General features: G+C 62.7%; 1 protein-coding gene across 10 annotated transcripts; it reads left to right on the top strand.

Moving 5' to 3' along the window:
• Positions 1 to 1,964: 1,964 nt before the first annotated feature.
• GRAMD1A (GRAM domain containing 1A) lies at positions 1,965 to 24,795 on the top strand. 10 transcript variants are annotated; one of them, XM_034756490.1, is made up of 20 exons: positions 1,965 to 2,123; positions 7,810 to 8,011; positions 8,665 to 8,678; positions 9,561 to 9,645; positions 10,345 to 10,448; positions 12,206 to 12,301; positions 12,941 to 13,021; positions 13,395 to 13,516; positions 13,943 to 14,093; positions 15,462 to 15,660; positions 15,915 to 16,055; positions 16,703 to 16,821; positions 17,382 to 17,524; positions 20,298 to 20,401; positions 21,708 to 21,893; positions 22,343 to 22,430; positions 22,986 to 22,997; positions 23,562 to 23,669; positions 23,905 to 24,025; positions 24,509 to 24,794. In XM_034756490.1, the coding sequence occupies exons 1-20, from the start codon at positions 1,980 to 1,982 to the stop codon at positions 24,593 to 24,595; spliced, it is 2,307 nt and encodes a 768-aa protein (XP_034612381.1). In that variant the 5' UTR covers positions 1,965 to 1,979; the 3' UTR covers positions 24,596 to 24,794. The 10 variants fall into 10 exon arrangements, with proteins under 10 accessions (XP_034612381.1, XP_034612388.1, XP_034612386.1 ...); XM_034756499.1 differs by having other exon boundaries at positions 2,025 to 2,123; positions 7,815 to 8,011; positions 8,665 to 8,685; positions 24,509 to 24,793; XM_034756493.1 differs by having other exon boundaries at positions 2,041 to 2,123; positions 8,665 to 8,685.
• Positions 24,796 to 25,195: the final 400 nt, after the last annotated feature.

Raw genomic sequence — 25,195 nt, 5'->3', positions numbered from 1 at the left:
ATGGCAGCATGTGAATGTGGTGAGCCCCTCTGCCCATTGGCAGGATGGCTGTTCAGCAGGTGTGTTGCCAGCAGCTGAGATGGCTCCATGGGGCCAGGGGCTGCTCAGCCCTAGGCCAGGCCTCCCTGGGTGTGGGCTGTGCTGCGGGATGCTGGTTTCCCACAGTGCTGTCCCAGCCAAAGCCCCACATGGCATGGCCATGTTCTCCCTTCGAGGTGTGGGTACCAGCTTCACTGGCGGGGCATTGGCTGCTCCCAGCAGCTGTCTTACCCAGGCACCCACTCAGGCAGCGGCCACGCTGGCAGCCACCGGCCTGCTCCACACTTCCTAGTCTGGAACTGATTGTTTCCACCCCTGCCTGGCAGAGTGGTCCCAGCTGAAGAGCAATGTGGTGGAAGCTCCGCCAGCCCTGGGGGCTTTGCCGCTAGAGGCCAGGGCCCCAGGGACGTGGCTGAGCTGGGGGCACTGGTGCTGTCCTGCTGGGACACTCCGGGATGGCTCTGTGGGGGCTCCGGTCCAGGCATGCCAGCAGATCCTCCCTGGGGCAGACTAGGTCCTGCTGGGTTTGTCCCGCTTTAGCTGTGGCCCCTTTCCCTGGCCAGCATCAAGTGCCCCCATGTGATGCAGGGGGCAGCCAGGATGGTGACAAGGATCCCCTCTGGCCTGGGAACCGCTCTGTACTGACCTCCCTGCCCACACCACAGGGGACAGAGTGAACTGGGCATGATGGGAGTGAAGGCTCAGGGCTGGGGTGGCAGGATTGAGGGTATGGGGCTGGCAGGGAGTGAGGGCGCAAGACTCGGGGGGTAAGGGTGTAGGACAGGGGGGTGGAGTTGAGGGTGGCGGGGCTGGTGTCTGGGGATAGCAGGGGGTGAGAGCACATGATTGGGGGCAGCAGGAGTAAGGGCGTGGGGCTGAGGGGTGGCAGGGGATGAGGGTGCAGGACTGGGGGCGGTGGTACCAGGGGCGGCGGGGTTGAGGGCGTGCGGCTAAGGAGTGGCAAGAGGTGAGGATGCAGGACTGGCAACAGCGGGGTTAAGGGCATGGGGCTGATGGTGGCGGGGGTGAGGGTGCAGGACTGGGGGTGGCGGAGTTGAGAGTGCAGGGCTGGCGGTGGCAGGGGGTGAGGGCGGCTGTACCGGGGGCGTCGGGGTTGAGGGTGTGTGGCTGAGGGGTGGCAAGGGGTGAGTACGCAGGACTGGGAACGGCGGGGTTGAGGGCATGGGGCTGACAGTGGCAGGAGGTGAGGGCACAGGGCTGGCGGTGGCAGGGGATGGGGGTGCGGAGGTGGACATGGTGGGTGCCAGGGGGTGGGTGCACTTGTGTTGCTGGATTCAAGCCCTGCTTCTTTGGCCTCCCTGGTTCCGGGGGCATCGCCACCATGGGACAGGGCTGTGCTGATGCCAAGCTGGTGCCAGCAGCTGGGGGAGCCCCATGGCCCCTCTGATCTGGGCCAGGTGCTGCCATCACCTGTCTTCCCCAGGGCTGTACACCCCACCCCCATCCCAGGGCCTCAGGGTGGTAGGGGGCAGGGAGCAAAGCCCCTGGGGTGTGGGCAGCACCTGGCCCAGAGGGCCCCACTCCCTGCTGGGTGCTTTAGAGTCAGACCCCAAGAGCAGCCCCTCCCTGCCATGGGGCTCGGTGCATGCCTGGGGGGCTCTAGGGGTGCTGCTTCTCTCCCCAGTGACACCTGTGCTTGTTGTGGGGCCGGGGGAGGAGGTGCGTGGCCAGGGGGCCGGTGGGGGGGTCGATGCATGGCCGGGGGTGGGGGCGGGTTCGGTGCGTGGCCGGAGGGCCGGTGGGGGGGGGCGGTGTGTCGCTCAGGGGGGCTGCGCTGCCCAGTGACCCTGTGCTTGTTGTGGGGCGGGGGGGGAGGCTGCCACCCGGGAGGCGGTTTGGGGGGTTCTCCTGGAAGCCTCCGCTGCTTTCCAAGGGGTTGGGGGCGCTTCCAGAGCCAGAGAGAGAACCCAGGCATCCTGATGCCCAGCCCCCATCCCTTTGTGCAGCGGGCGGAGCGCGGAGAGGGGGAGGGGAGGAAGCCGCCGGGCCTCTGGCTCCTTCCTCTTCCTCCGCGGGGAGGCAGGGCGGCCGGCCGGCCGGGCCGGGACACAGGCCATGTTCGAGTAAGGGGGCGCCGGGGTGGGGATGAGGGGCGAGGGATGGGGGGCAGGGAGTGGGGGGTGAGCGGGGGGATGGGGGCGGGGAGTGTGGGGTGAGGGATGGAGTGAGCGGGGGGATGGGGGCGGGGAGTGTGGGGTGACGGGTGGGGTGGGGTGGGGGGCGGAGTGAGCGGGCAGTGTGGGGTGAGGGATGGGGTTAGCGGGGGCATGGGGGGAGGGGAGTGTGGGGGGAGGGATGGGGTGAGCGGGGATGGAGGTTAAGGAAATGGGCTCTGGTATTCTAGAATTGTGGGGAAGGGTGTCTGAGAGCCAGGACTCCTGGGTTCTCTCCTGGGCTGTTGTTGCTCTGCCTTCTCTGTTCCGAGCCCCCTTCCCACTCCCTGGCAGGCAGGGCCGCCCAGAGGATTCAGGGGGCCTGGGGCAAAGCAATTTTGGGGGCCCCTTCCATTAAAAAAACTTGCAATACTATAGAATACTATATTCTTGTGGGGGCCCCTGCGGGGCCCAGGGCAAATTGCCCCCCCCCGTCCCCAGGCGGCCCTGCTGGCAGGTTCCCAGGCTGTGCTGAGCGAGTGCTCGGCCTTGAGCCCGGTGCTGCCTAGTGCCCTGCGCTGAGCTCCTGGCTGGGGATCTTGGGCTGGGCACAGGCCTTTGGCATTTGCTCTAGCCCTGGGGGTCTGGGTAGCGATGGGCCCTGTGGAGAGACTGGCACCTGTAGTACCTTTCCCTGCATTCAGCTGAGCCGGACACCTGGGTCCCTCTCCCAGCTTGATGCCAGCTGTCTGAACTACAGAGCTGCCCTAGGACGGGGTTCTCCCCCTTTTTCTTTCTGAGGTCTTCCCCCCACCCCCATGCTATAAAATCTCCATGGTCCAGCAGTGCCACAATTGGGTTTTCTGTATATACAAGCCAGGGCCGCATTAGGGGGTAGCAAGCAGTCTAACGCCAGCCATGCTTGATGGATCCCCTGAAACCTGTTCGAGCCCCCCAGGGAGCCCTGGTTGAGAATCGCTGCTCTAGGAATCTGTTTGCGAAGCAGTGCCTGGGGCCATGGGTGCCTGCAGCAGGCAGATCCCAGAGAGCCTGGGGCCCGCGGTGGCTAGGATGCCAGCATCCCGTCGGGTCTGTGCCGGCCCAGGGCACTGCAGGAACAGGGCAGGCCAGGCCTCGCCAACCCCCAAATCCCTCTGCAAGCACGCCAAGGGGCAGCAATCGGGGCAGGGCTGATGCCCTCCCATGGTGGGTGAGGGGCCTGGGCATCTTGAGTGTCTGTCCTGACTGCTTTGTGCTCTTGGAGATTCCTGGGAGGGCAGTGGGCCAGGCAGGGCAGGGGGCCCTGCATTCAGGAATCTCTGTGCACAGCTGGGACACAGACCCTTTAACAGGCTGAGTGTCTGCCCCCTTCAGCATTAGAACGCAGGCTCGAGGGGCTCTGAGACATGCAATGCCCATCTATCCTTTCCCTCTGTGCCCCCAGATCATCTCCTAGAGACACTCCCCAGGATGGCAGGGCAGAGTAGAGGGGCATCGGTGGAAGTGGGGGGAGCCCAGGGCTGGAATAGCATGGGCTGCAGGTCAAGAGTGAGGGGCACTGGCAGAGAGGGGGTGGTGACTATTTAATACGAATCCATGTAACTGTCCAGCTAGGAACAAAGAGCATCGGCCACACTCGCAGGCCAGGGGATTCTGTCCTGGGGAGCAGGGACACTGAAAAGGACTTGGGTCGGATCATGCAGCCCTGGGTGCACAAATGGGAATCTCCAGGAGAGCAGGGAGGCTTGGTTTGGCCTTGGTGTGATGTTGCTGGGCCCCTGTGTCCAGTGGTGCCCACAGGTCAAGGAGGATGGTGATAAATTGGGGAGGGGCTTGGGAAGAGCCCCAAGAATGAGGAAAGGGTCAGGAGAGGGAGAGGCTCCCCTCTGGCCTTGCTGTGGGGGGGGGGGGGGGGGGGGGGGGCGAGGGCGAGGAGGGGGGGGGGGGGGGGGGGGAGGGGAGTCAGACACCCCAATCATGACCCAGCGGCTGGAGGTTGAAGCGTATGAATTTAGGCGGGAAATGAGGCATTCATTTGAACAGGGAGGGAATTAATTTTTCCAATGTTTCCATCACTGGCCATTTTTAAACCATGAGGCGCTGTTCTTCTCAAAGCTCTGTGCTAGGGATTATTTTGGGGAATTTCTCTGGCCAGACTAGATAATCGCAGTGGTCCCTTCTGGCCCAGGATTTATGTAGCCCAGAGCTGGATTAGCAGGGGCCACGGGTCGGGAATGAGGGGCACCGGCAGAGCTGGGTCGGGGTTGCTCAGAGCTGGGCTGGCAGAAGTTGGGAGTGAGGTGCACCGGCAGAGCTGTCCTGCATGGTCTATCCTACTTGGGCTGAGGGATGCTCTCTGGGCTCCCCCCAACGTCAGATGGGGCCGGAGGTTGCTGGCAGTCACTGGCCAGACAGACAGCCCCTCAAGCCCAGCCAAGCTAGCTGGATCGGCCCCATATTTACCTCCCTCTGCAAGTTGGTGCCAGGTCTTGGCCCAGCCATTCTCCTGCAGCCAGGGGCCCCATGTGCCAGGCCTGGGACTGGCAGCATCTTGCTGCATGTGATGGGCCCCAGAACCCCTGTCACTTTGGGCCCCTAGGAGCCACCAGAGTCCTACAGCCAAAGGCGTGGCCCAGCTGATGGCAGTGGCCAGGGGAATCTCAGGACCTTCTGGACCCTGGTAGGTGGCCAAGGAGTGGGGCCGGGGATCAGCAAGGGGCACTCTTCCCTGGCAGTCGGTGCCAGCCCCAATGCCCCAGCTGGCACTAGGGGGCCTGTGCTGCAGGGGGTGGAAAGGTCAGCAGGGGGTCCTCTCCCCACAGCAACCCCCTCCCCCAAGCCCCAGCCACATTTCCTGCAGCACAGCGCCCCATAGCACTGTACGGGGACATTGGGGCCAGTGCTGGCCATGACCCCCTTCCTGCTTGGCCTGAACCCAGCTGGGGGGGATACGTGGGTGTCTAATGCTGCCCCTGCCCTGGCTCTTCTGGAGGTTCTAGGCCCCCTCCCACTCACCCACCGGCCCCCAGCAGCTGTCACAGTGTCAGGCTGGCCCTGGCCACCTGTTGGGAGGGGTGGGGGCAACAGCAACCAGATCTGAAGCTGCCCAGGAAGTAGGGCCCCCACATGCTTCCCTTGGCAGTAGGCTGAGTCCCAGGTGGCCAGTAAGTGTCGGGCACGATGGGACATGGGGGTGGGGGAGGGGGCATGTGATGAGCAGAGGGAGGGGGGAGGGTGAGAGATGTTTTAGGGGCAGCAACACTGGCCAGCTTCATCCCTGTCCCCAGCTCTGCCAGTGCCCCTCACTCCCGACCTGCAGCCCCGGCCACTGCAGTACTGGCTCTTTCCCCTCGGCTCTGTGTGCTGGGGTCGGGCTGGGAGTGGACGGGGGCAATGGAGTCATTTGGCTGCACTGGGGAGTGGAGTCGGGATGGAGCTGAGAACAAATAGCCATTTTGTGAGATGGGTGGGTCGGTTCCAGCTTGGTCCCACTGCACTGGGCTGGCACTACCCCCTATCAGACCCACAGCCCATCCCCCCCCCGGCTGGCACTACCCCCCATCAGACCCACAAGCCCCCCCCAGCTGGCACTACCCCTGTCACACCCAAGCCCCCCCTCCTCCAGCTGGCACCACCCCCCATCAGACCCACAGGCCCCCCCCCAGCTGGCACTACCCCATGTCACACCCATGCCCCCCCTAGCTGGCACTACCCCCTGTCAGACCCACGAGCTCCCCTCACCCGTGGCTCTTCCTCCTTGGGGGTCTCCTCTGCTCAGAGCTGTCCCCTCATTTCAGGCATTCCCAGGTGCCCTCTTTGGAATCAGAGTCATGTCACCCCATGGGAGAAGCATTTCCTGTTTCTAGTCCTTAGCCCCAAGAACAGCCCTGTCTTGAGCTGGGGGGATGGGGGGGGGATGGGATCCCCAGGGTACAATCTGGAACTGGGGTACTGCTATACCCCCCCTTCACTCTCCAGTCTGGGCTGTCTCTCAATATGCTTTGCTAATGACAAGCAGCAACCCGCCCCCCATCCTCTCCATCAATCAGCACAACAGCAGGTGGATCCCCACACCCAGCTAGATTGCATGAAGGCCTCTGAAACTTTCATGAATCACACAGCAAAAGGCACCAGCCAGTTCCCCCCGGCTCCCTGACTTTGGCCTCTGAGCTGTACCGTCCTGCCCTGGGCAGAAGCCTGACCAATGTAAGTTTATAACCCAGTTTGCTCCTCCCTCTATATGGGGAGGACATGCAGCAGCTTTTGTATCCAAGCTGAGGTTTCCCAAGCACGTCAAGCAAAACACACTGTTTTAGGTAAAATATAAAACAGGTTTATTAACTACAGAAAGATCGATTTTAAGTGATTATAAGTGGTGGACATAAAAGGACAGAGATGGTTACCAAAGAAAATAAAAATAACCACACAACCTAAATCTTAAACCTTATCATACTTGGCAGTATTTTCAAGCAAGTTTCTCACCCCACTGGATGTTACAGTTCATAATTAAGGCTACAATTTAGGCACGGGTATTTTTAGTAAAAGTCACAGACAGGTCATGGGCAATAACCAAAAAGTCATGGCCAGTGACTTGGCGTGACTTTTACTAAAAATACCCCTAACTAAATCTTAGGTACTGGGGGGGGTGGCGGAGTGCTCCAATCAACGCTGCTGCTGGGGTGGGGGTGCTCCAGCGGTTGCTGCTGCTCCTGGGGGTGTGGGGCAGCCCGGAGCCCTGCTGCCGCTGCTGCTCCTGGAGGTGTGGGGTTGCCTGTGACCCCTCCTGGCAGGGGCAGCTTGGGGCACTGCTGCTGCTCCCGGACTGCAGCTTGGGGCAGCGCCTGGGACCAGTTGCTTGGGGCTGCCGGAGCAGTGGCTGGTGCAGCTGGCCCCAGGGCTGCCCCAGCTGCTCGGGCCTCCCTGGGGTCAGCCGCACCAGCCACTGCACCTGTGGAAGTCCATGACCTCCATGAAAGACTTGCAGCCTTATTCATAATACACAGGTTTCTCCCTTAAACCTGGGACCAGTCTCCTTTGCTGAAGTTCTTTGTCTTCTCAGGTCCTTGTTGCTTCCAGGGGAGGAGAAAGGCCAAAGCATGATGCCACTGTTCCCTATTTTATATCCTCAGTCCATGTGCCTGGAAGACACTTGCCCAGATAGGTCCTGGTGCGCTTTGCTGAGTCACAGGGTTGAGCGATCCCCTGGTGTGGTGCTTGCACAACTGTTGTTGAATTGTAAATCACTTGATTACAACCCCCCTACTGATTAATGGTCGATTAACACCCTCCTGGGCTGGGGTCACCACCATATAGTACAGACTCTCAAACTTAGAACATATTTCAGTAACAACCATATAGCACAATCTCATAACTTCATACACACTAACAATATACATATTTGGACAGAACAAGGGGTTTCAGCAGATCATGACCTTTCATATGATCTCATACATGGCATTCTTTGTATGAAATATCACAACTATATATGACTGATGACTATGGGAGTTACAGGGTGCTATTTTGAGGTACAGTGTGCCACAGGCAGAGATGGGGAGCAGGGGATGAAGGGAGGCACTGGAGGGCTAAGGGAAGGGGAGCGAATGGGGAGGGGGGCTGGAGGAATACATGGGGCCCCTCTCACTCTGTCTTCCCCCAGCACAGGCAGCCCCTCCCCCCGGAGCAGCCCCAGCAGCTCTCCGTCCCTGCGGAAGCGCCTACTGCTGCCCCCCCGGACCTCCCCAGAGCTCCCTGCAGATGCCATGGTGGAAAAGAGCACAGAGAGTGTCCCAGAGCGGGGCCCCTTGTCTGCCCCCCTCAACTACCCACTGAGTGCCAGGAGTTTCATCCGCAACAGCAAGGTGAGGGGGGCTGGATCCTGGGGGGCTGTGGGTGTCTGTGGGGGGTGTGCCAGGATATTGGGGACTTTTTTTGGGTGCCCCTGCTAGCCCAGCCCAGGTCTACCAGTACCCCTTAATCCCGACATTCAGCCCTGCTAGCCCAGCCTTGGGTTTCCCCCAGCTCTGCCGGTGCCCCTGAATCCCAACCTGCAGCCCCTGCTTGACCAGCCCTGCCCCCCAGCTCTGCAGGGTATTGAGGGTTGTTTGGGGACTCCCTGGATCCAGGGCTGTTGGGATCCCTGTGGAGGAGCTCTGCATTGCAGTACTGAGGGCTCTGTGGGGGTCCTGGGTATTCTAGGGAGGTATTCCCTGGGGAGCCAGCATCTGGGGGGTGTTCTGGGGGCCATTCCTGGGGGCCAGCCTCTGGGGGGGTTCTGGGAGGTATCCCCTGGGTCATCATGCTCAGGGGAGGGCTCTCGGGGTGGGGGTGGCAAGTACTTGGGGGCTTGTGGGTGTATCCCTCGGGGAGCAGGCTTTGGGATGCGTCTGGGGGTCCTGGGAGAGCAGGGCTTTGGGGGGTACCACAGGGGACTGGGGGTCTTGGTGGGAGCAGGATTTGGGGGTGTACCCCTGGGGGGTTCCTGTTCTAACCTATCTCTCTCTTTCCCTTGCAGAAAGCGCAAAGCTGGTACAGCGTGAGTCCCCGCGGCTCTGCCTGCGGCCCCAGCACCCCACACACTGCCCAGTTCCCAGGGTTCAGCTACGCCTCCCCCCTGTTGCCCCTATCTCTGACCCTGGCAGCTGTGGGAGGGGGTGGCAGGAGGGACTCTGGGGACCTCCCCCATCTGAGCACAGCCCAGAGCTGGGTGCATCCCTGGGGTGGGGCAGACCAGCCCTACAACACCCTCCAGCCCCCGCCCCCCATCGCTACCCCAGCCCTGTGCTGTGCCCCTCACCCCTTCTCTGGGCTTTGTCTGTCCTGGCCCCCATTCATGGGGCTGAGCCCAGCCCCCCTGCTCCCTTCAGAGACCTTCCCTCCCCTCTCCCCCCCCACTGCAGCCCTACTGGAGATGGGGGGCAGAGATGGGAGGCAGTGAGGGGGAGGAGTAAGAAGGGGGGTGGGGAGGGGCTTGGTTTATGCTCCCCTCTTCCCCATGATTTCTGATGTGGAGTTGGGTGGGGAGGGGCAGGGGAGGAGCATGGCTGGAGGGGGAGGGGATTGGCTGGGGGTTGAGGGAGGGGCAGGCGGTACTCTGAGCTCTCTCCTTTCCCTGATAGCTCTGCTCAGCTGTGGGAGAGCCACAGCCTGACCCCTCCCCCTTTGTTTCCTGGAGCAGCCAATGGCTGGACAGGGTGGGCAACTTGGACAGAACTTTCCTATCCCCTCAACTCTGCCCTCCCAGGACCCCCCCCACTCCCAGAGTCCCTCCTGCGGCTGGCCCAGGGACCCCCTGGGACCCTGCCCGGTGCCCCTGCATGCTCCAAAAATGTAGCTGAGGGTCCCCCTCCCCGCTGTATCAGGGGGTGGGGCATGGCCCACTGCACCCCTGACAGGCCCGATCCCCCGCAGATGCTGAGCCCCACGTACAAACAGCGCAATGAGGATTTCCGCAGGATCTTCAAGGGGCTGCCGGAGAGCGAGCGGCTGCTTGTGGGTGAGGGGGGCCATGGGGGAGGGGCACTAGGGTGGGGCTGGCATGGGGGCAGGGCCAGTGGAGGGGCAGCAGGGGCCAGCAGGGAGGGAATGTGGGTGCAAAGGAACAGGCTGAGCAGGGAGGGGAGCCATGGATGAGCCCCCCCATCTTCTCACTTGTCCCCCAGATGTTTTCACAACTATTCCACACCTGCTCACTCAGGGGGCTCCCCCCGTGTGTCTGGGGGGGGCGGTGCTGGCACTTGGCCTTCTAGCTCCTGCTGTACCCACTCCCCATGACCTATTGCCCCCTCTTTTCCCCAGGCCCCCCACACTGGCAGCTCCCTTCCCCCCACAGATCTGGCCTGCTCCCTGTGCTGTCAAATGGGAGTGCTGCTCTCTCCTCTCCCCGCAGCTCTGCGGGTGCCCCTCACTCTTGCCCTGCAGCCCCTGCTAGCCCAGCCCTGCCCCCACCAGCTTTGGGAGTGCCCGTCACTCCTGACTGGCAGCCCCTGCTAGCCCAGCCCTGCCCCCACCAGCTTTGGGAGTGCCCCTCACTCCTGACTGGCAGCCCCTGCTAGCCCAGCCCTGCCCCCCGCCAGCTTTGGGAGTGCCCCTCACTCCTGACTGGCAGCCCCTGCTAGCCCAGCCCTGCCTCCCCTCCTCCAGCTCAGCCACAGGCCCCCCACTGGGCTGGCTTTGACGTCTCCCCTCTCCCCAGATTACTCCTGTGCACTGCAGCGCGACATCCTGCTCCAGGGGCGGCTCTACCTGTCGGAGAACTGGCTCTGCTTCTACAGCAACATCTTCCGCTGGGAGACAACAGTGAGTGACCGACCCCCCCTTGGGTGCCCTGCGGCCCTCCTGCCCCCCAGGCACCCCTGAATCCTGCCCCTCCCCCACCGCCCTGGGCCCTGCCAGATTCCTCTGCCCCTCCCCCAGGCACCCTGAGGCCCCACCCCCCAGGTGCCTCCGAGCCCTGCACCTCTCCTCGCTGCCATGGGCCGCTGCCCCTCCCCCCTCCCGTTGCACCTGAGCGCTGCCCTGCCTCTAATGCCCTGGACTGTCTCCAGCTTCCCATCTCCCCAAGGGACCCCAAGCCCTGCACCTCCCCACACTGTCCTGGGCTCTGCCAGCTTCCTCTGCCCCCCCATCCCCTCCAGGTGCCCCTGAATCCTGCACCTCCCTTGGTGCCCTGGGCCGCTGCCCCTCTCCCCTCAGTGTCCCTGAGCTCTGCCCTGCCCCATCTGCCCTGGGCTGCCTCCAGCTTCCCATCCCCCTAGGGGACCGCAAGCCCTGCCATGTCCCCACTGCCCTGGGCCACCTCCTCTGCCTCTCCACCCAGGGGCCCAGAACCCTGCCCCTCCTTGTCACGGGTGCATAGTCCGGGTGCTCTGGACAGCTCTGAGTGAAGTTCAGCCAGGGCCCTCGAGTAGTGTGACACCCCTAGGCACACTGTAACCAGGGTCAGTCTCCTCAGTTTCAGCGCCTGCTGGGTCTGACCTGTTCACCCTGTGAGCTCCCCGCAGGGAGCCTGCCCGACTAGGTACCTGGGGAAGCCTCACGCCCCAAAGGGCCATGCACCCAGCTCTGCACTCAGCAGGGAGTCAGCCAGTGTGTTACAGACGGTTTAGCAGCCAACTGGAACACAGCATAGGACAGATCTTGTTAGCACAGAGAGCAGCAGAGTCCATCTGGGGGAGACACAGATCCCTGGGCTCTCCCCCGAGTCCCAAAACCAGGAGACTCCCCAGTTTCGAGCAGCCCAGCCTCAGTTACACCCAGCTGCCCTCCTCCATCCTTTGTCTTTTTCCTGGGCAAACTGGTCACCTGGCCTCCACCTCTTGCTTTTCTCCAACTCCTCGCAGCTGGCTCTTGCAGAGGATGGGCCTGGTCATCAGTTGCCAGGATACAGAATGTCTGGCTATTGTCTGGGCCCAGGCAGCCAGTTGGCAGTAACACCTGCCCTTAGGGGACTTTGCAATGATCACCACCTAGATACTTATGTGACACATAAGGGAAACTGAGGCGCACACACAGTATTCATACAAAACATTAAGAAAATTCCCACTTCATCACTTCCCTGCTACCCTGGGCCACCTCCAGCTTCCCTTTTACACCCCCACCCTGCTCCTCCTACCCAGCTTCCCTTCCCCCCAGGTGCCCTTATGCCCCTCCCATTGCTGCCCCGGGCCGCTTCCAGCTTCTCCTCCCCCATCAGGCACCTCCCTGCCCCTCCCACTGCTGCCCTGGGCTACCTCCAGCTTCCCTTTTACCACCCCCCCCCCAACTCTGTTCCTCCTGTCCAGCTTCCCTTCCCCCCAGGTGCCCTTATGCCCCTCCCACTGCTGCCCTGGGTGCCTCCAGCTTCCTGCCCCTCCCGCTGCTCCCCTGGGCTGCCAGCTTCCCCCAGGTACTCCCTGCCCCTCCCACTGCTCCCCTGGGCCGCCTCCAGCTTCCCTTCCCCTCCAGGCACCTTCTGCCCCTCCCACTGCTGCCCTGGGCCACCTCCAGCTTCTCTTTTACCTCCCCCCAACCCTGCCCCTCCTGCCACGCTGCCCCCTGACTGCTGCCCCCTGCAGATCTCTGTCCCGCTGCGGGAGGTGAAATGCCTGAAGAAGGAGAAGATGGCCAAGCTGATTCCCAATGCCATCCAGGTCTGCACTGCGGCCGACAAGGTGAGATGGGGCCGGGGCTCCCCCCACTCTGGGCCCCTCTCCTTGGGGGGCAGCCCCATACCCCTGTCCAGCCTCCGCACAGCCCCTCCCAGCAGGACTATGGCGTCCCAGGTGCCCCTGCCCGATGCAGGGTAGACACAGAGACAGCCGGGTGGGTCCCCTGGGGGCAGCCCCACAGGGAGAGGGGATAGGTCCTGCCTGCCGCTCTGTGTGGGTGCTGGCATCCTCACCCGAGGAGGGGTCAGGTGGGGACCCCCTGATCCGCAAGAGGCAGGGCTGGGGAGTGCCAAGAGGGTAACCCCCATCCCTGCCCCTCACAGAAGTGCTGCCCCAGGGACATTTGAGTCTGGCCTCTCCCGGGTCACTCTGAGATGGGGCCTGGTGGGAGGGGGGTTTCCTGGCATCTGGAGGCCACTGTCTGAGCAGCATCAGTGCCCTGCTGGGCCTCCTTGTGGGAAGGAGTGGGACAGGTGTGGGGGAGCCCAGAGCTGGGCTGGCAGGGGCTGCTGGTCAGGAGTGAGGGGCACCAGCAGAGCTGCAGAGAGGGGGAGCCCAGGGCTGGGCTAGCAGGTGCTGCGGGTCGGGAGTGAGGGGCACCAGGAGAGCCAGGGGTCGGGTCTCACTTTCCCCTCCCCCCAGCATTTCTTCACCTCATTTGGAGCCCGTGATCGCTGCTTCATGCTGATCTTCCGTCTGTGGCAGAACGCGCTGCTGGAGAAGGTACAGATGCACCCGGGGTGGGGGTGGGGGATGATAGAAGGCAATTTGGGGGTGAGGATCTGGGGGTGGAATCCTGGGGGGCACAGAGGGAGGCTTGGTGGTGGGGCCCGGGGTGGCTGCTGGCCAGCATTCGGAGGGGCACAGCACCGGGGGAGACAGCGTCTGGCGGGGGGGACAGTGGCAGGGAAAGGGACAGCGTCTGGCAGGGAGACAGCATCTGGAGAGGGGGACAGTGGCAGAGGGGGGGGACGCGAGCAGTGACCCCGGGCCCCACCACCAAGCCTCCCTCTGTGCCCCCCCGGATTCCCCCCCCCAAACCCCGCCCCCCCCAACGCTGTCTCTCGCCCCACCCGACGCTGTCTCCCGCCCCCAGACGCTGTCTCCCCGGGAGCTCTGGCATATTGTTCACCAGGGCTACGGCGCTGAGCTCGGCCTCACCAGTGAGGACGATGACTACGTCTGTCCTGTTCCCACTGACGAGCTCAATGGCCTGGGGTGAGTGTGAGCCCCCCTCCCCCCCCCGTGTGGGGCCAGCCACAGGCCTCCGACCTCTGCTGCAGTGCCCTCAGGTCTGGCTCCCCCCCCCCCGCACCTTCCCCACCGCCCCATGAGAGAGTCTGGGTCCTCTTGCCCAAGGGGGAGCTGGCAGGGAGCTGTCTCCTCGAGAGTAGGTTGGCCCCACCCGAGGTGTTGGGAACCCTGGGACCTCTGTCGAATGGGAAGCCCCTGCCCCCCTGGGATAAGCTGGTGCCTGCCCTTCCCCCCCCCCCCCCCGCCAACGCCGGCGCCCCCCCCCCCCCCCCCCGTGTCTGACCCCGAGACTTGCCCTGATGCGATTCCCGACCCCGCGGGACCCAGTGACCTTGACACTTGTGCGACCCCTGGCGCCCCAGTGACTCCCCCCCCCTCCCTCCCCTCCAGGCCAGCCAGGGAGCTCAGTGACATGGAGCTGAGAGACCTGGCCTTGCCCTGCGCTGCTGACCTCAAGCTGGAGCCCAGCCCCACGTTGGCCAGGACAGCTGCTAGTCAGAGCTTCCACTCATTGGCTAGCAGCAGCGATGGGGCCGCCTCGGTGAGTGGGGGGAAGGGTTGGTGGGGGCAAGTTGGGGAAGGGAGGGGGCAGGGCCGGGGGAGGTTTGGGGGGACTGGGGAGGTTCAGGGGGTGGGGTTGTGGGAGGTGTCACGGTGCCTGGAGTGACTCACAGCTGAGAAAGCCAAACTCAGGACAGACGGCCAGAAAATAGGATGGACACCCGAGGCTGGGGGTGTATTCTATCATTCAGTTTCACCAAGCCAGCACTGAAACGTACCTCTGGATCACTCTACCCGTTTTACCACGGAACACAGACAGTCCCTTGCCATTCTAGCCCCTCATTACCCCCCAGACAACCTGCACTTTGCGATGAAAGGCGATTAAACCCAAATTCCCCACACATTAGGTTCTTCCAGTCCCAAAGGACTCGTCACTTACCTCAGGTCAGATCTTCCCATAGACAATACAGGTAGCCATTTTCTTTAGTGTCTAAAACTAACTAAGAAAAGACCTGAGCATTATTCAAAGTCAAAGCAGATAAAATACATTACAGGTGAATGAGAATATATGAGACCAGTTGTTAGCAGAGATTTAATGTTGGTGAATTCTCCATAAATCTCTTAGAGTCCTTCCACGAATCTTTCCGGGTGTCCCGTTCTCAGTCCAATGGCTCAGACTCTCTGGTCGGAGTTCAGCAGACCAGAGGTGCTGGCTCAGGCCCATGAATGGTGTATTTATAGCTCTCCCGCACACAGAGCCAGCGGATAGGTGTCCACACAGAAAATCCGTCACAACACGTGATGGACACTTGAGGCTGTGAAAAGTCCCAGTAACACTTGCTTTGAAGATGGAATGCTTCAATCTGAAGCTTCGGTCTTGTAAACACTGTATAGCCCTGACATGCCCTAGCCAAATGGTTCTCCGGTCAGTGAATTCACACTCCGTGCTAGCTACAGGCCTTTGCATCTACTGACAACTGAGCACAGCTGCATACAGGAGGTGCAGGTAATACAGAGTGACAAGAGGTGAAAAGGATTTTCAGGTACCAGTTAATTTGGTTACAGCCACCAGGATGTAGGTAAATACAGTTACCATCAGTTATTGGTTTCTATCAACACAAGTGCATGGGCTTGTCTTAGTTAGCCTAGTTAATGGCCCTTTGTTACCCACACATAGTAAATTAACCCCTCTTCCAGGTACTGCCCTGAGCTGGCCAGCTGCCAGCGCCATAGGAGGTGGGGGTGGTGTTGGGGAGGAAGGGGGTGGGGATGGGGGAGCTTTGGGGAGTTGGGGAAGGGAAGGTTGGGGCTGGAGGAGGTTCTAGGGGAGGTTGGAGAAGGGAAGGGGCAAGGCTGGGGGAGGTTTTGGGCCCATGTTGGGGCCCCCCTTACTTTCCCTTCCCCCCAGCTGGCAGAGGACCCCGAGGAGAATGTGGACAGCCAGGCGGATACTGCCTCCAACTGCACAGTGACACCGGGGCTGGAGCCCCCGAAGGCTGCGGTGCTGGGGGGGGCCCCGCTGCCTGCCCTGGGGGACCTGCTACCCCATGAGGACCTCCCCACTGACACCAGCAACTCCTCCTCTTCCTCCTCCACGCAGGATGAAGGTGATAGCCCAGCCCTGCCCAAACATACCAGCCCTCAGCTTTAACCATTAGGCCTCACCTCTCTCCCAGAGCCAAGGAGAGAACCCAGGAATCTTGGCTCCCAGACCCCTGCTCTAACCACTAGGCCCCACTCCCCTCCCAGAGCCAGGAATAGAACCTAGGAGTCCTGGCTCCCAGCCTGCCTGCTCTGATCCCACTGTCCTCCCAGAACTGGGTTAGGACCCAGGCAGCTCCTCACCCCTCTCTCCCCCCAGGGGAGGTGGACGCCTTCTCAGACCTGCCCGGGCGGCTGCTGCTGAACTGCGTCTATTGCCTGGGGGCCGAGCGGCTGCAGCAGATGCTCTTCAGCGACTCGCCGTTCATGCAGAGTTTCTTGGGCCAGCGCAAGTTCACAGGTGGGGCAGGGCAGGGGCGTGGGCTGGGGCTGAGTCTTCCCTGGGGCCACAAGCTGGCTGCCCCCTTCCACCCTCCAGATGACAGCTGGGCTGGGTCTGGCTCACTCCTCAGGACACCCATGGGGCGCTGCTGGCCCGAGTCGAGGTGTATGGGGCAGGGGACACGGTAGCTCCAGGCCAGGCGGCCTCGCAGAGATCCCGAAGTTGAGTGGGGCTGGGCCAGGAGCAGCCAGTGCAGGGCGAGGGCACTCTCCACCCCCAGGGCACACACCCCGCGCCAGCCAGGCCAAGGGTCTTGGGCATATGTGTGGTGGGCACAGGAGGGCAGCGCAGTGGGGCATCGCCCAACACCTGGGACCCGCTGCCCTCAGAGATTCTGGGCTTGGTGCTCCAGGGAGCTGCCAACGGCAGCGCAGGGGAGGCCTTGGACTGGGCACCAGGCCCATGCCTGGCGCTGCACACGACCCGTGTGGCCTGTGCTGGCTGGAGGACATGGGTCACCAGCTCATGCTGCCGGGTGCCCCACTGGGCCACGCAGGGCCTTGTATCTGGGAGTTGGGGATGAGAGGCATGCGTGGGGGGAGATGGGGGAAGGCCCCTGAGTGGACGATTGCCCCCGCCCTGATGGTACCCCCTGCTCTCCCCAGACGTGACGCTGACCTCATGGAGTGGCAAGAGCAAGTGCCACCAGAGCCGTGTCCTCTCCTATACCATCCCCCTCAGCAACCCGCTGGGGCCTAAGGCAGCTGCTGTGGTGGAGACACAGGTGAGGGGGCAGCGGAGCCCCAGGAGGGTGTGAAGGAGCAGCGGGATGGGGGGGCTGGATGGAGTGGGGCTGGACTGCATGGTAGGGGGCAGCAGGTGTGGGGGCTGGACTCCGCAGTGCAGGGCGGCAGGTCAGAGGTGGGGCTGGACTGCATGGTGGGGGGGACTGGACTGCGCGGGGTGGGGCGGCAGGTCAGGGGTGGGGCTGGACTGCATGGTGGGGGGGACTGGACTGCGCGGGGTGGGGCGGCAGGTCAGGGGTGGGGCTGGACTGCATGGTGGGGGGGACTGGACTGCGCGGGGTGGGGCGGCAGGTCAGGGGTGGGGCTGGACTGCGCGGGGCGGGGTGGCAGGTCAGGGATGGGGCTGAACTGCATGGGGGGGCTGGACTGCGCGGGGCGGCGGGTGGGGCTGGACTGCATGGGGGGGCTGGACTGCTGGGGCGGGGTGGCAACCGTGGGGGGGAGGGGGTAGCAAGTGCAGGATGGCAGCAGGCGTGGCGGGACAATGCAGGGCTGTTTCTGGCCTGTGATGAGATGAGCAGAGCTGGCCTCCTCCCAGACCCTGTTCCGTGCCAGCCCCGATAGTGGTGCCTGCGTGGTGGACTCGGAGGTGATCACGCAGGGCATCCCCTACCAGGACTACTTCTACACTGCCCACCGCTACTGCATCAGCACGCTGGCTACAGGCACGGCCCGCCTCAGGTACCGCCCCGCCTCAGAGCCCCTCTGCACTGGGAGTTTGGGGGGGGCACCCCCCATCCAGAGAGTGGTGCTGGGAATTCCTCTGGTGGCTGGCTCTCTTTGTCTCACGGCTGCTCCACACTATGAAAGTCAGATCCTTTGAAATCAGCAGGTCCAGAGAACTTGCATCCAAGAGTTTGAAAGGAGCTGGCTGAGGAACTCGCTGGCCCATTAAGGTTGATTTTCAATAAGTCTTGGAGCACTGGGGAAGTTCCAGAGATCTGGGAGAAAACTACTGTTGTGCCGCTCTTTTAAAAAGGGTAAAGGGGATGGCCTGGGTGCTTATAGTGCTGACAGCCTAACAGCAATCCTGGGAGAGAGAAAGGAGCAGCTGATATGGACTCAGTTAATAATGAATTAAAGGAGGGGGATGGAATTAATGCCAATTGCCATGGGTTTATTGAAAATAGATCCTGTTGCTAGCTTGATCTCTTTGGGAGGAGATGTCAAAGCTGGCAGCAGGAGGGAACAGTGTTGATGTAACACACTTAGATCCTCTACGGCCTTTGACTTGGGACTACATGACATTTAGAGTGACAAACCGAGATTGATGCAAAATCAGTACGGCTTGGTGAGCTGGCCATGAGCACATGGTGCCTTGTAATACGTCTCCATGTAACTGTCCAGCTAGGCACAAAGAGCATTGGCCACACACTCAGACCGGGGGGACTCTGTCCCTCCTCTGTGTGGAGCAGGGATGGTGAAAAGATTTGGGGGTTGTGGCGTCCCCCATCCCAGTGGCTCTGTGCCAGTGATCCGGCCTCTGCGTTATTTCCTGTTCCCCAATGTCTGTGTCTTCTGCTGATGTGACCAGGGATGAATTGAAGTTTTCTTTCAGGCCATTGATAAAGCTGCAAATAGCACAGGCTGAGACCCCAATCCCTACAGGACCCCCTGGAGACACCCCCCTCAAGGGCTGGTTCCTGTTTACAGGGTTCATTTTGGGCCCTGTCAGTTAACCGGCCACGAATGCGTTCAGTGTGGGCCACGCTGATTTCGTAGCAGTCTCGGTTTGTCACTCTAAATGTCGTGTGGTCCCAAGTCAAAGGCTGTAGAAGATCTAGGTGTGTTACGTCAACAGTGTTCCCTCCTGCCGCCAGCCGTGGCATCTCCCAAAGAGATACCAGCTGAACATGGATTCCCATGCAACGCTGGGGCCAGAGGGACTAATGCAGCCCTGGGTGCACAAATGGGAATCTTGAGAAGAAGCAGGGAGGTGATTTTCCCTCTAGGTTTGGCCCTGGTGTGACGCTGCTGGGCCCCTGTGTCCAGTTCTGGTGCCCACAAGCCAAGGAGGATGGTGATAAATTGGGGAGGGGTCCAGGAAGAGCCCTGAGAATGAGGAAAGGGTCAGGAACCCTGCCTGAGAGGGAGAGGCTCCCGGAGCTCCAGCTCTTTCCCTTAACCCAGAGTAGGGTCAAGAGTGAGGCTCCTGTCTGGCCATGCTGCTTGGGATCAGACACCCAGTGCTGGGCTCGTCTCTCTAGCAGACAAAAGTCCAACACGAACAGCCAGCGGCTGGAAGTTGAAGCTGGAACTAAATCAGCCTGGAACTGAACTGTGCCCAGAACTAAGCCCTGGAACAATCTCCCAGGCTGTGCAGATTCCCACTCACTGCCCATCTGTAAAGCCCACGTAGGGCTGGCAGGTCCCTGACCCGGCAGGCAGCCCCATCTGAGCACCCCCTCCAGGGACGTCCTGAGCTCTGTCTGCAACAGGACTGGTTCCCCCGGCTCTTGGGGCTGCCACAGACCATCCCACCTCCAGCCATCAGAAACCATTTTCTCCTGCCCAGGGCCGGCTCTGGCTTTTTTGCCTCCCAAGGCAGAGGAGGGCGCCGAGCCTGGCCGCGGGCCGCTCTCCCCGACCAGCCGGAGCGCCGGGGGGAGGGCGGAGAGCCCAGCCGGGGCTCCACTCTCCCCGGAGGCCAGAGCGCCAGGAGGAGGGCGGAGAGCCCGGCCGGGGCTCCGCTCTCCCCGGAGGCCAGAGCGCCGGGAGGAGGGCAGCGAGCCCGCCACAGGCTCCGCTCTCCCCGGCAGCCAGAGCGCCGGGGGAAGGCGGCGAGCCCACTGCGGCTCCGCTCTCCCCGGCGGCCGGAGCCGGAGCACCGCGCCGTGTCGCCCCCCTCCAGGTGCCGCCCCAAGTACAAGCTTGGTGGGCTGGTGCCTGGAGCCGGCCCTGCTCCCGCCACCGCCACAGGTACCTGCCCAGTGCGGCCTCACTGGGCCTTGTGCCCCGTCCTGCCCCACTGGGCCTTGTGCCCTGACCTGCCCCCACCCCCTGCTGGATTTATGGGGTGCACATGGAGCCTCTCAACATGCACTGGGGGCTAACCAAGCTCAGCTCTTCCCGTCCCTCTCAGGAGCTCGGGCTGAGTGTCTTGCAGCTCCCGGCCTGGGTGGAGCTGATCTTTCTTGGCCATGGGGGACTAGAGCTGGAGCCAGGACCCCGCTGAAGCTCTGCTGCAGCCGTGGGGTGGGGGCAGGCGTTCGTTCAGGGCAGGCCCATGCTAGGGATGGCTCAGCTCAGATGAGCACAATGGTGTCTTCTGGCCTTGGGATTTGTGACGGGTGGGTCTGCTGCTGGGAATCTCTGGGCAACAGGACCCCACCGCATCTGCTCTAGGGAGCTGCTTCCCAGCATCCTGGCCTGGCAGCTCGCCTCCACCCCAGTGCTCCCCAAGGAGCAGGTCATTGACACACCTCCCCCCCCCCCCCGACTCTGCCTTCCCCAGAGTCTCCTCCGAGATCCGGTACCGGAAGCAGCCCTGGAACCTTGTGAGAGCCCTGATTGAAAAGAACACATGGAGCGGCGTGGAGGAGTACTTCCAGCACCTGGGTATGGGGTGTCTGGCACCTGGGACGGGGGGCGGGACGGATGGGGACTGCGAGGGATGGCTAGTGTCGGGGTAAGAGGGCAGGTGCTGAAAAGCGTGCCCAGCACTGGAGTCTGGGAGTGCTCTGTGGACTCGGAGGTGCCTGTGGGGGGTGGGGGCTGTCAGAGGGTATCGGGCAGGGATGGAGATATGGGGGGGGTAAGAGGCTACTGGGGGGCAATGTGGACGGGGCTGCGCAGGCGGCTGAGGCGAGGGAGGTGACATGGGCGGAGGGCAGGCAAGGCGAGGGGGGCTGGGTGGGTGGGGCCGTGTCACAGGCTCGGTGCTTTTGAACAGCTCTGAATCAAACCCAGGCAGGACCCTCTTGAGTATAACACTCTCACTGGGGCAAGAAGCCTCCTTGGCTTCAGCACCTCCTGGGTCTGAGCTCGGAGCATTTAGCCCCCTGTTTCTCACTGAGCTCCCCACAAGGAGTCCGCCTGGATGTGACACCTGGGGAAGCCTCACATGCCCCCAAAGAGCCCTGAACCCCAACTCCGCAATTACAGTGACTCAGCCAGCATGTGACACAGAAGGTTTATCAGCCATCTGGAGCACAGCGTAGGCAAGTTCTTTGTTAGCACCGAACCCAGGAAGTTCCAGCCACGGCCATCTTGGTCAGACCCAGAGCTCCAAGCCTTGATCTCCACCTGGGACCCCCAACAGGAGGCTGAGCCCCGTTTCCAGCAGCCCACCCTCAGTCATGCCCAGCTGCCCCTCCTCCATCCTTTGTTCCCCTTCAGGGCAAACAGGGTCACCTGGCTTCCACCTCAGCTTTGTTCTCTTTGGCTGTAGCCCCTGGGTTATCAGTTGCTGAGTTACAAAATGTCTAGCCATTGTCTGGGTCCAGGCAGCCATTCAACAGTCCCACCTGGTTCTCTGGGTCTCTGCAAAATTAAACCCCCTTTCCCTCCAGCTAGGTAAACATGCAGCACACTGGGGAAACTGAGGCACGTCCAGCACCCAACAAAATACTAAGAAAATTCTCACTGCGTCATATCCCATGAGGGGTGGGAGGAGGGGGGCGAGTGAAGCGAGGGGGCTGGGGAGGGCAGGCTGCCAATCGGAGGGGGTTTCCCAATAAATCCATTGGTTGGGTGGGGGTGACAGCTGGGCTGAGGGCAGCTGGAGGGACACAGTTGGATGGGCCCTGGGCTCCACATGGCTCTCTCCCTCTGGGCTTCATGGGGTGCATGTGCCCCCCGCAGGCATCTCACCCTCCGGCATGGCGGGGCTGGCACGGGCGTCTCACCCCCCTTGGTGTTGCAGGGTTGGCGCTGGCACGGGCGGAGAAGACGCTGCTGGAGGAGAGTGGCCATGGGATAGAGCCGCGGGGGCTGCTGGCTGGGCTGCGCCGCAGGAAGCGCACACTGGGCTGGAGGGCCCCCCATGCTGAGCCCACCCTGGCCACACTGCCCCCCAGCGAGACGGGGCCCCGCACCCTGCGCCCTTCCAGTAAGGGAAAACCCGCCCCTGCCTGTAACCCACCGCATCCCCGCCCATGTCCAGAGGGAACCTGTCGCCCCCCCCATCGGGTAAAGGGGAACCTGCCCCCAACCCTCCACCCACAACCCACCCAAAGGAAATGTGCCCCCTCCTGTATCCTGCCCCCAGAACCCACCCCAACCCCATCTCCAGCCCAAAGGGAACCCGCCCCCCTCAAACTCGTCCCCATCCCTATCCCCCATCCCCATCGCCCTGTCTGGAGCCTTCCCTCATCACCGTCCCCTGGTAAGGGGGAACATGCCTTGTCCCCGATGATCCCCCATCAGGGAGCCTGCAGGGACAGCTATTCCTCCCTGCCAGAGAATGGGAGACAGGCTGCTGCAGTCCCCTATGGGGAGTGACTCCTGGGCCCATGGGGCTGGCCTGGTCCCCGCCTAACCTGCCCCCTCTCCCCGCAGGCAGCCTGGCAGCCCGACTCTCCCAGCAGCTCATGGAGCGGAGCCGGGGCCCCACCGTGTCCACCCTCATCCTCATCGTCAGCCTGGTGTAAGGGACATGCGGGGCTGGGCTATGGGGAGGCAGGGGTGGGTGATTGAGCTATGGGGGGATGGGACTAATGGGGTCTGGGGCTCTTTGAAGGAGTGATGTGGGGGGCCAGGCAGGGCTCTGGGGGGCATAATGTGGGGAGCTGGGGCAGGGCTCTGATGGGAATAATGGGGGGATGGAGCTCTGTGTGTGGGGAGGGTCCAGAATTTGGGTCACACCCATCCAGGGCTGGGCTCAGGCTCAGCTCTGTGGGTGATGTGAGGGGGTATGGCAGAGCAGGGGTACCCCTGGGGGCAGAGCCACAGACACTTTCCCGAGTTGGGATGTAGGAGTTGGACTGGGGTGGGGGTGGGGGATGAGAGCTGCTCTCTGTATGGCCAGACAGGAGCTATTGGTGGGGGGAGTGTTGGGGGGGGGACTGTGTGGGGAGGAGGGATTGTGTAAGAAGTGCTGTGTATGGGATGGGGGGCTGCATGTGGAGGGAGTTATGGGATGATTCTCAGGGGTGAGGACTTACGTGTCTCTTTCCTTCCTTCTGTCTCTGCTGCCTCACAGGATCTGTGTGAGGTACAGTGTGACCCCCCGCCCCCCCGCCCATGTCCCGCTGGCTGCCATGGACCCCCTGCCCCCTTTGTGCCCCCAGACACCCCCCAGCACCATCCCTGCCTCCCCCCAGCATCAGCCCTGCCCTGCTGAGCCCCGTCCCTAGTGTTCTGAGCTCCCATTTCTCTGGAGCACTGACTGAGGTGGCATGATTTGCATACTGCGCTTTGATTGGCCAACATACCACTGACATGCCGAGTGATGGCAGGCCTCAGCTCCAGACCCCACCAATCAGAGCACAGTATGCAAATCTGACAGTCTGCCTTGAGCATGTTCTGGGCAGGGAGATGGGGCCTGAGACAGCCACACATGTAACTGGGGGGTGGGGCCAGAACTCCTGGGTTCTCTCCCCGGCTCTGGGAGGGGGTGGGGGTGAGGTGTAGCGGTTAGAGCAGGGGGCTGGGAACCAGGATGCCTGGGTTCTGCCCCATGTACACAAGGCTGTGTCCTAGGGACACTGGGTGACCCTTACCAGCATCAGGCCTGTGGTGGGGCTCTGCCAGCCCCTCATCCTCCCTCTCCCCCCAGCCTGCTGGTCCTGGTGGTTCTCAATGTGATGCTGTTATACCGGCTGTGGGCGCTGGAGCACACAGCCCGCGCCTTCCAGGCCTGGCAGGCCTCCGCACTGGCCCGAGGGTGAGTGATCCCGGCGCGGGGGGGCTGCCAGGGAGGGGAATGGGGAGATTTCTGGCAGTGGGGGAGGGGGTAGTATGGGGAACACAGGCCAAGGTGATGGGGGCAATCCTGGGGGTAAGGGGGTTGGGTATTGTTGAAGTGGGGTTGAGGTGCCAGGGGAGGGGTCCCAGCAGCTGGCATTTGGGGCAGATGGGGCAATCCCCATCTCAGCTGGCAGTGACCCCCTGCTCCCCAGGAAGCTGCCTCGGACAGCAGGCGAGTGGGCCGAGGTCCTAGAGCTGCAGCGGCGTTTCCATGGTGCCGAGGTGCAGAAGTGGAGGCGGATCCTGGAGGCCTCTGTGGAGCTGCTGGATGAGGTGATGCTGCTGGGCCGGGTCGGGCCAGGCTCGCTCGGCTCTTTGGGTCCCTGCTCAGGGAGGCCTGCAGCTCTGCTCGTGCAGAGCCTGGGGCCAGCAGAGCTAATGTGCAGTCACCCAGCCCCTGAGTCCTGCACCCAGAGCTACTTGGAGCACCCCCTGCCTGGCAGCAAGACCCTAATGGGAGCCCAAGGAAAGAGGAGTCACTGGGGAAAGTGTCATCTACTGATTAGAGTAGAGGGGCTGGGAACCAGGATGCCTGGGTTTTCTCCTCAGCTCTGGGAGGGGAGTGGGGTTAGTGTGTTTGGGGGTCTGGGCACCAGGACTCCTGGGTTCTCTCCCTGCTCTGAGGGGAGTGTAGTCTAGATGGGGGGAGGGGTGGGGTGGGAGCCAGGACTACAAGGCTGAAGCCCTCTTCATTGGCTGTCGGCCGTTCGGCAATAACTGGTACCTTTCCTGCCTCCCCCCCCCTCCCCCCCACAGATGAAGGTCTCCCTGGAGAAGCTGCACCAGGGCATCATGATGGCAGAACCGCCCCCGGAGCCAGGCCAGGCTGACGCCATCTCCTGAAGCTGTGCTGGCCGCCAGGGGCCACGGGAGACTGAGCTGGATCTGAGACTGCAGCTGGGTCAGCGCCGCCTGGACGCCACCTGCAGGCCGGCTCCCTCAGCCAGGTCAGCGTCACCCGGACGCCCCTCGTTGGCCAGCTCCCTCGGCCGGGTCAGCGCCGCCTGGACGCCACCTGCAGGCCGGCTCCCTCAGCCAGGTCAGCGCCACCTGGATGCCCCCCTTCAGCCGGCTCCCTCGGCCGGGTCAGCGCCACCTGGACGCCCCCCTTCAGCTGGCTCCCTTGGCCAGGTCAGCGCCGCCAGGACACCCCTCATCATCCAGTTCCCTTGGCCAGGTCAGCGCTGCCCAGACGCCCCCTGCAGGCCAGTTCCCTCGGCTGGGTCNCAGCGCCACCTGGACGCCCCCCTTCAGCTGGCTCCCTTGGCCAGGTCAGCGCCGCCAGGACACCCCTCATCATCCAGTTCCCTTGGCCAGGTCAGCGCTGCCCAGACGCCCCCTGCAGGCCAGTTCCCTCGGCTGGGTCAGCGCCACCTGGACGCCCCTCATCAGCTGGCTCCCTTGGCCGGGTCAGTGCCGCCCGGATGCCCCTCGTCGGCTGAG

The sequence above is a fragment of the Trachemys scripta genome, chromosome 24 (assembly GCF_013100865.1).
Source record: "Trachemys scripta elegans isolate TJP31775 chromosome 24, CAS_Tse_1.0, whole genome shotgun sequence".
Taxonomy (NCBI): Eukaryota; Metazoa; Chordata; order Testudines; family Emydidae; genus Trachemys; species Trachemys scripta.
Note: the sequence above shows the minus strand (reverse complement) of the source record. Positions and strands in the feature narration are given on the sequence as shown.

Bases quoted from the DNA above. Each gene is read 5' to 3' on its own strand.
- GRAMD1A (XM_034756490.1), top strand. From the start codon at position 1,980: ATGCCCAGCCCCCATCCCTTTGTGCAGCGGGCGGAGCGCGGAGAGGGG. The intron at 9,646-10,344 runs GTGAGGGGGGCC...CCCTCTCCCCAG, and splicing joins GAGCGAGCGGCTGCTTGTGG to ATTACTCCTGTGCACTGCAG. The intron at 21,894-22,342 runs GTAAGGGAAAAC...CTCTCCCCGCAG, and splicing joins CCGCACCCTGCGCCCTTCCA to GCAGCCTGGCAGCCCGACTC.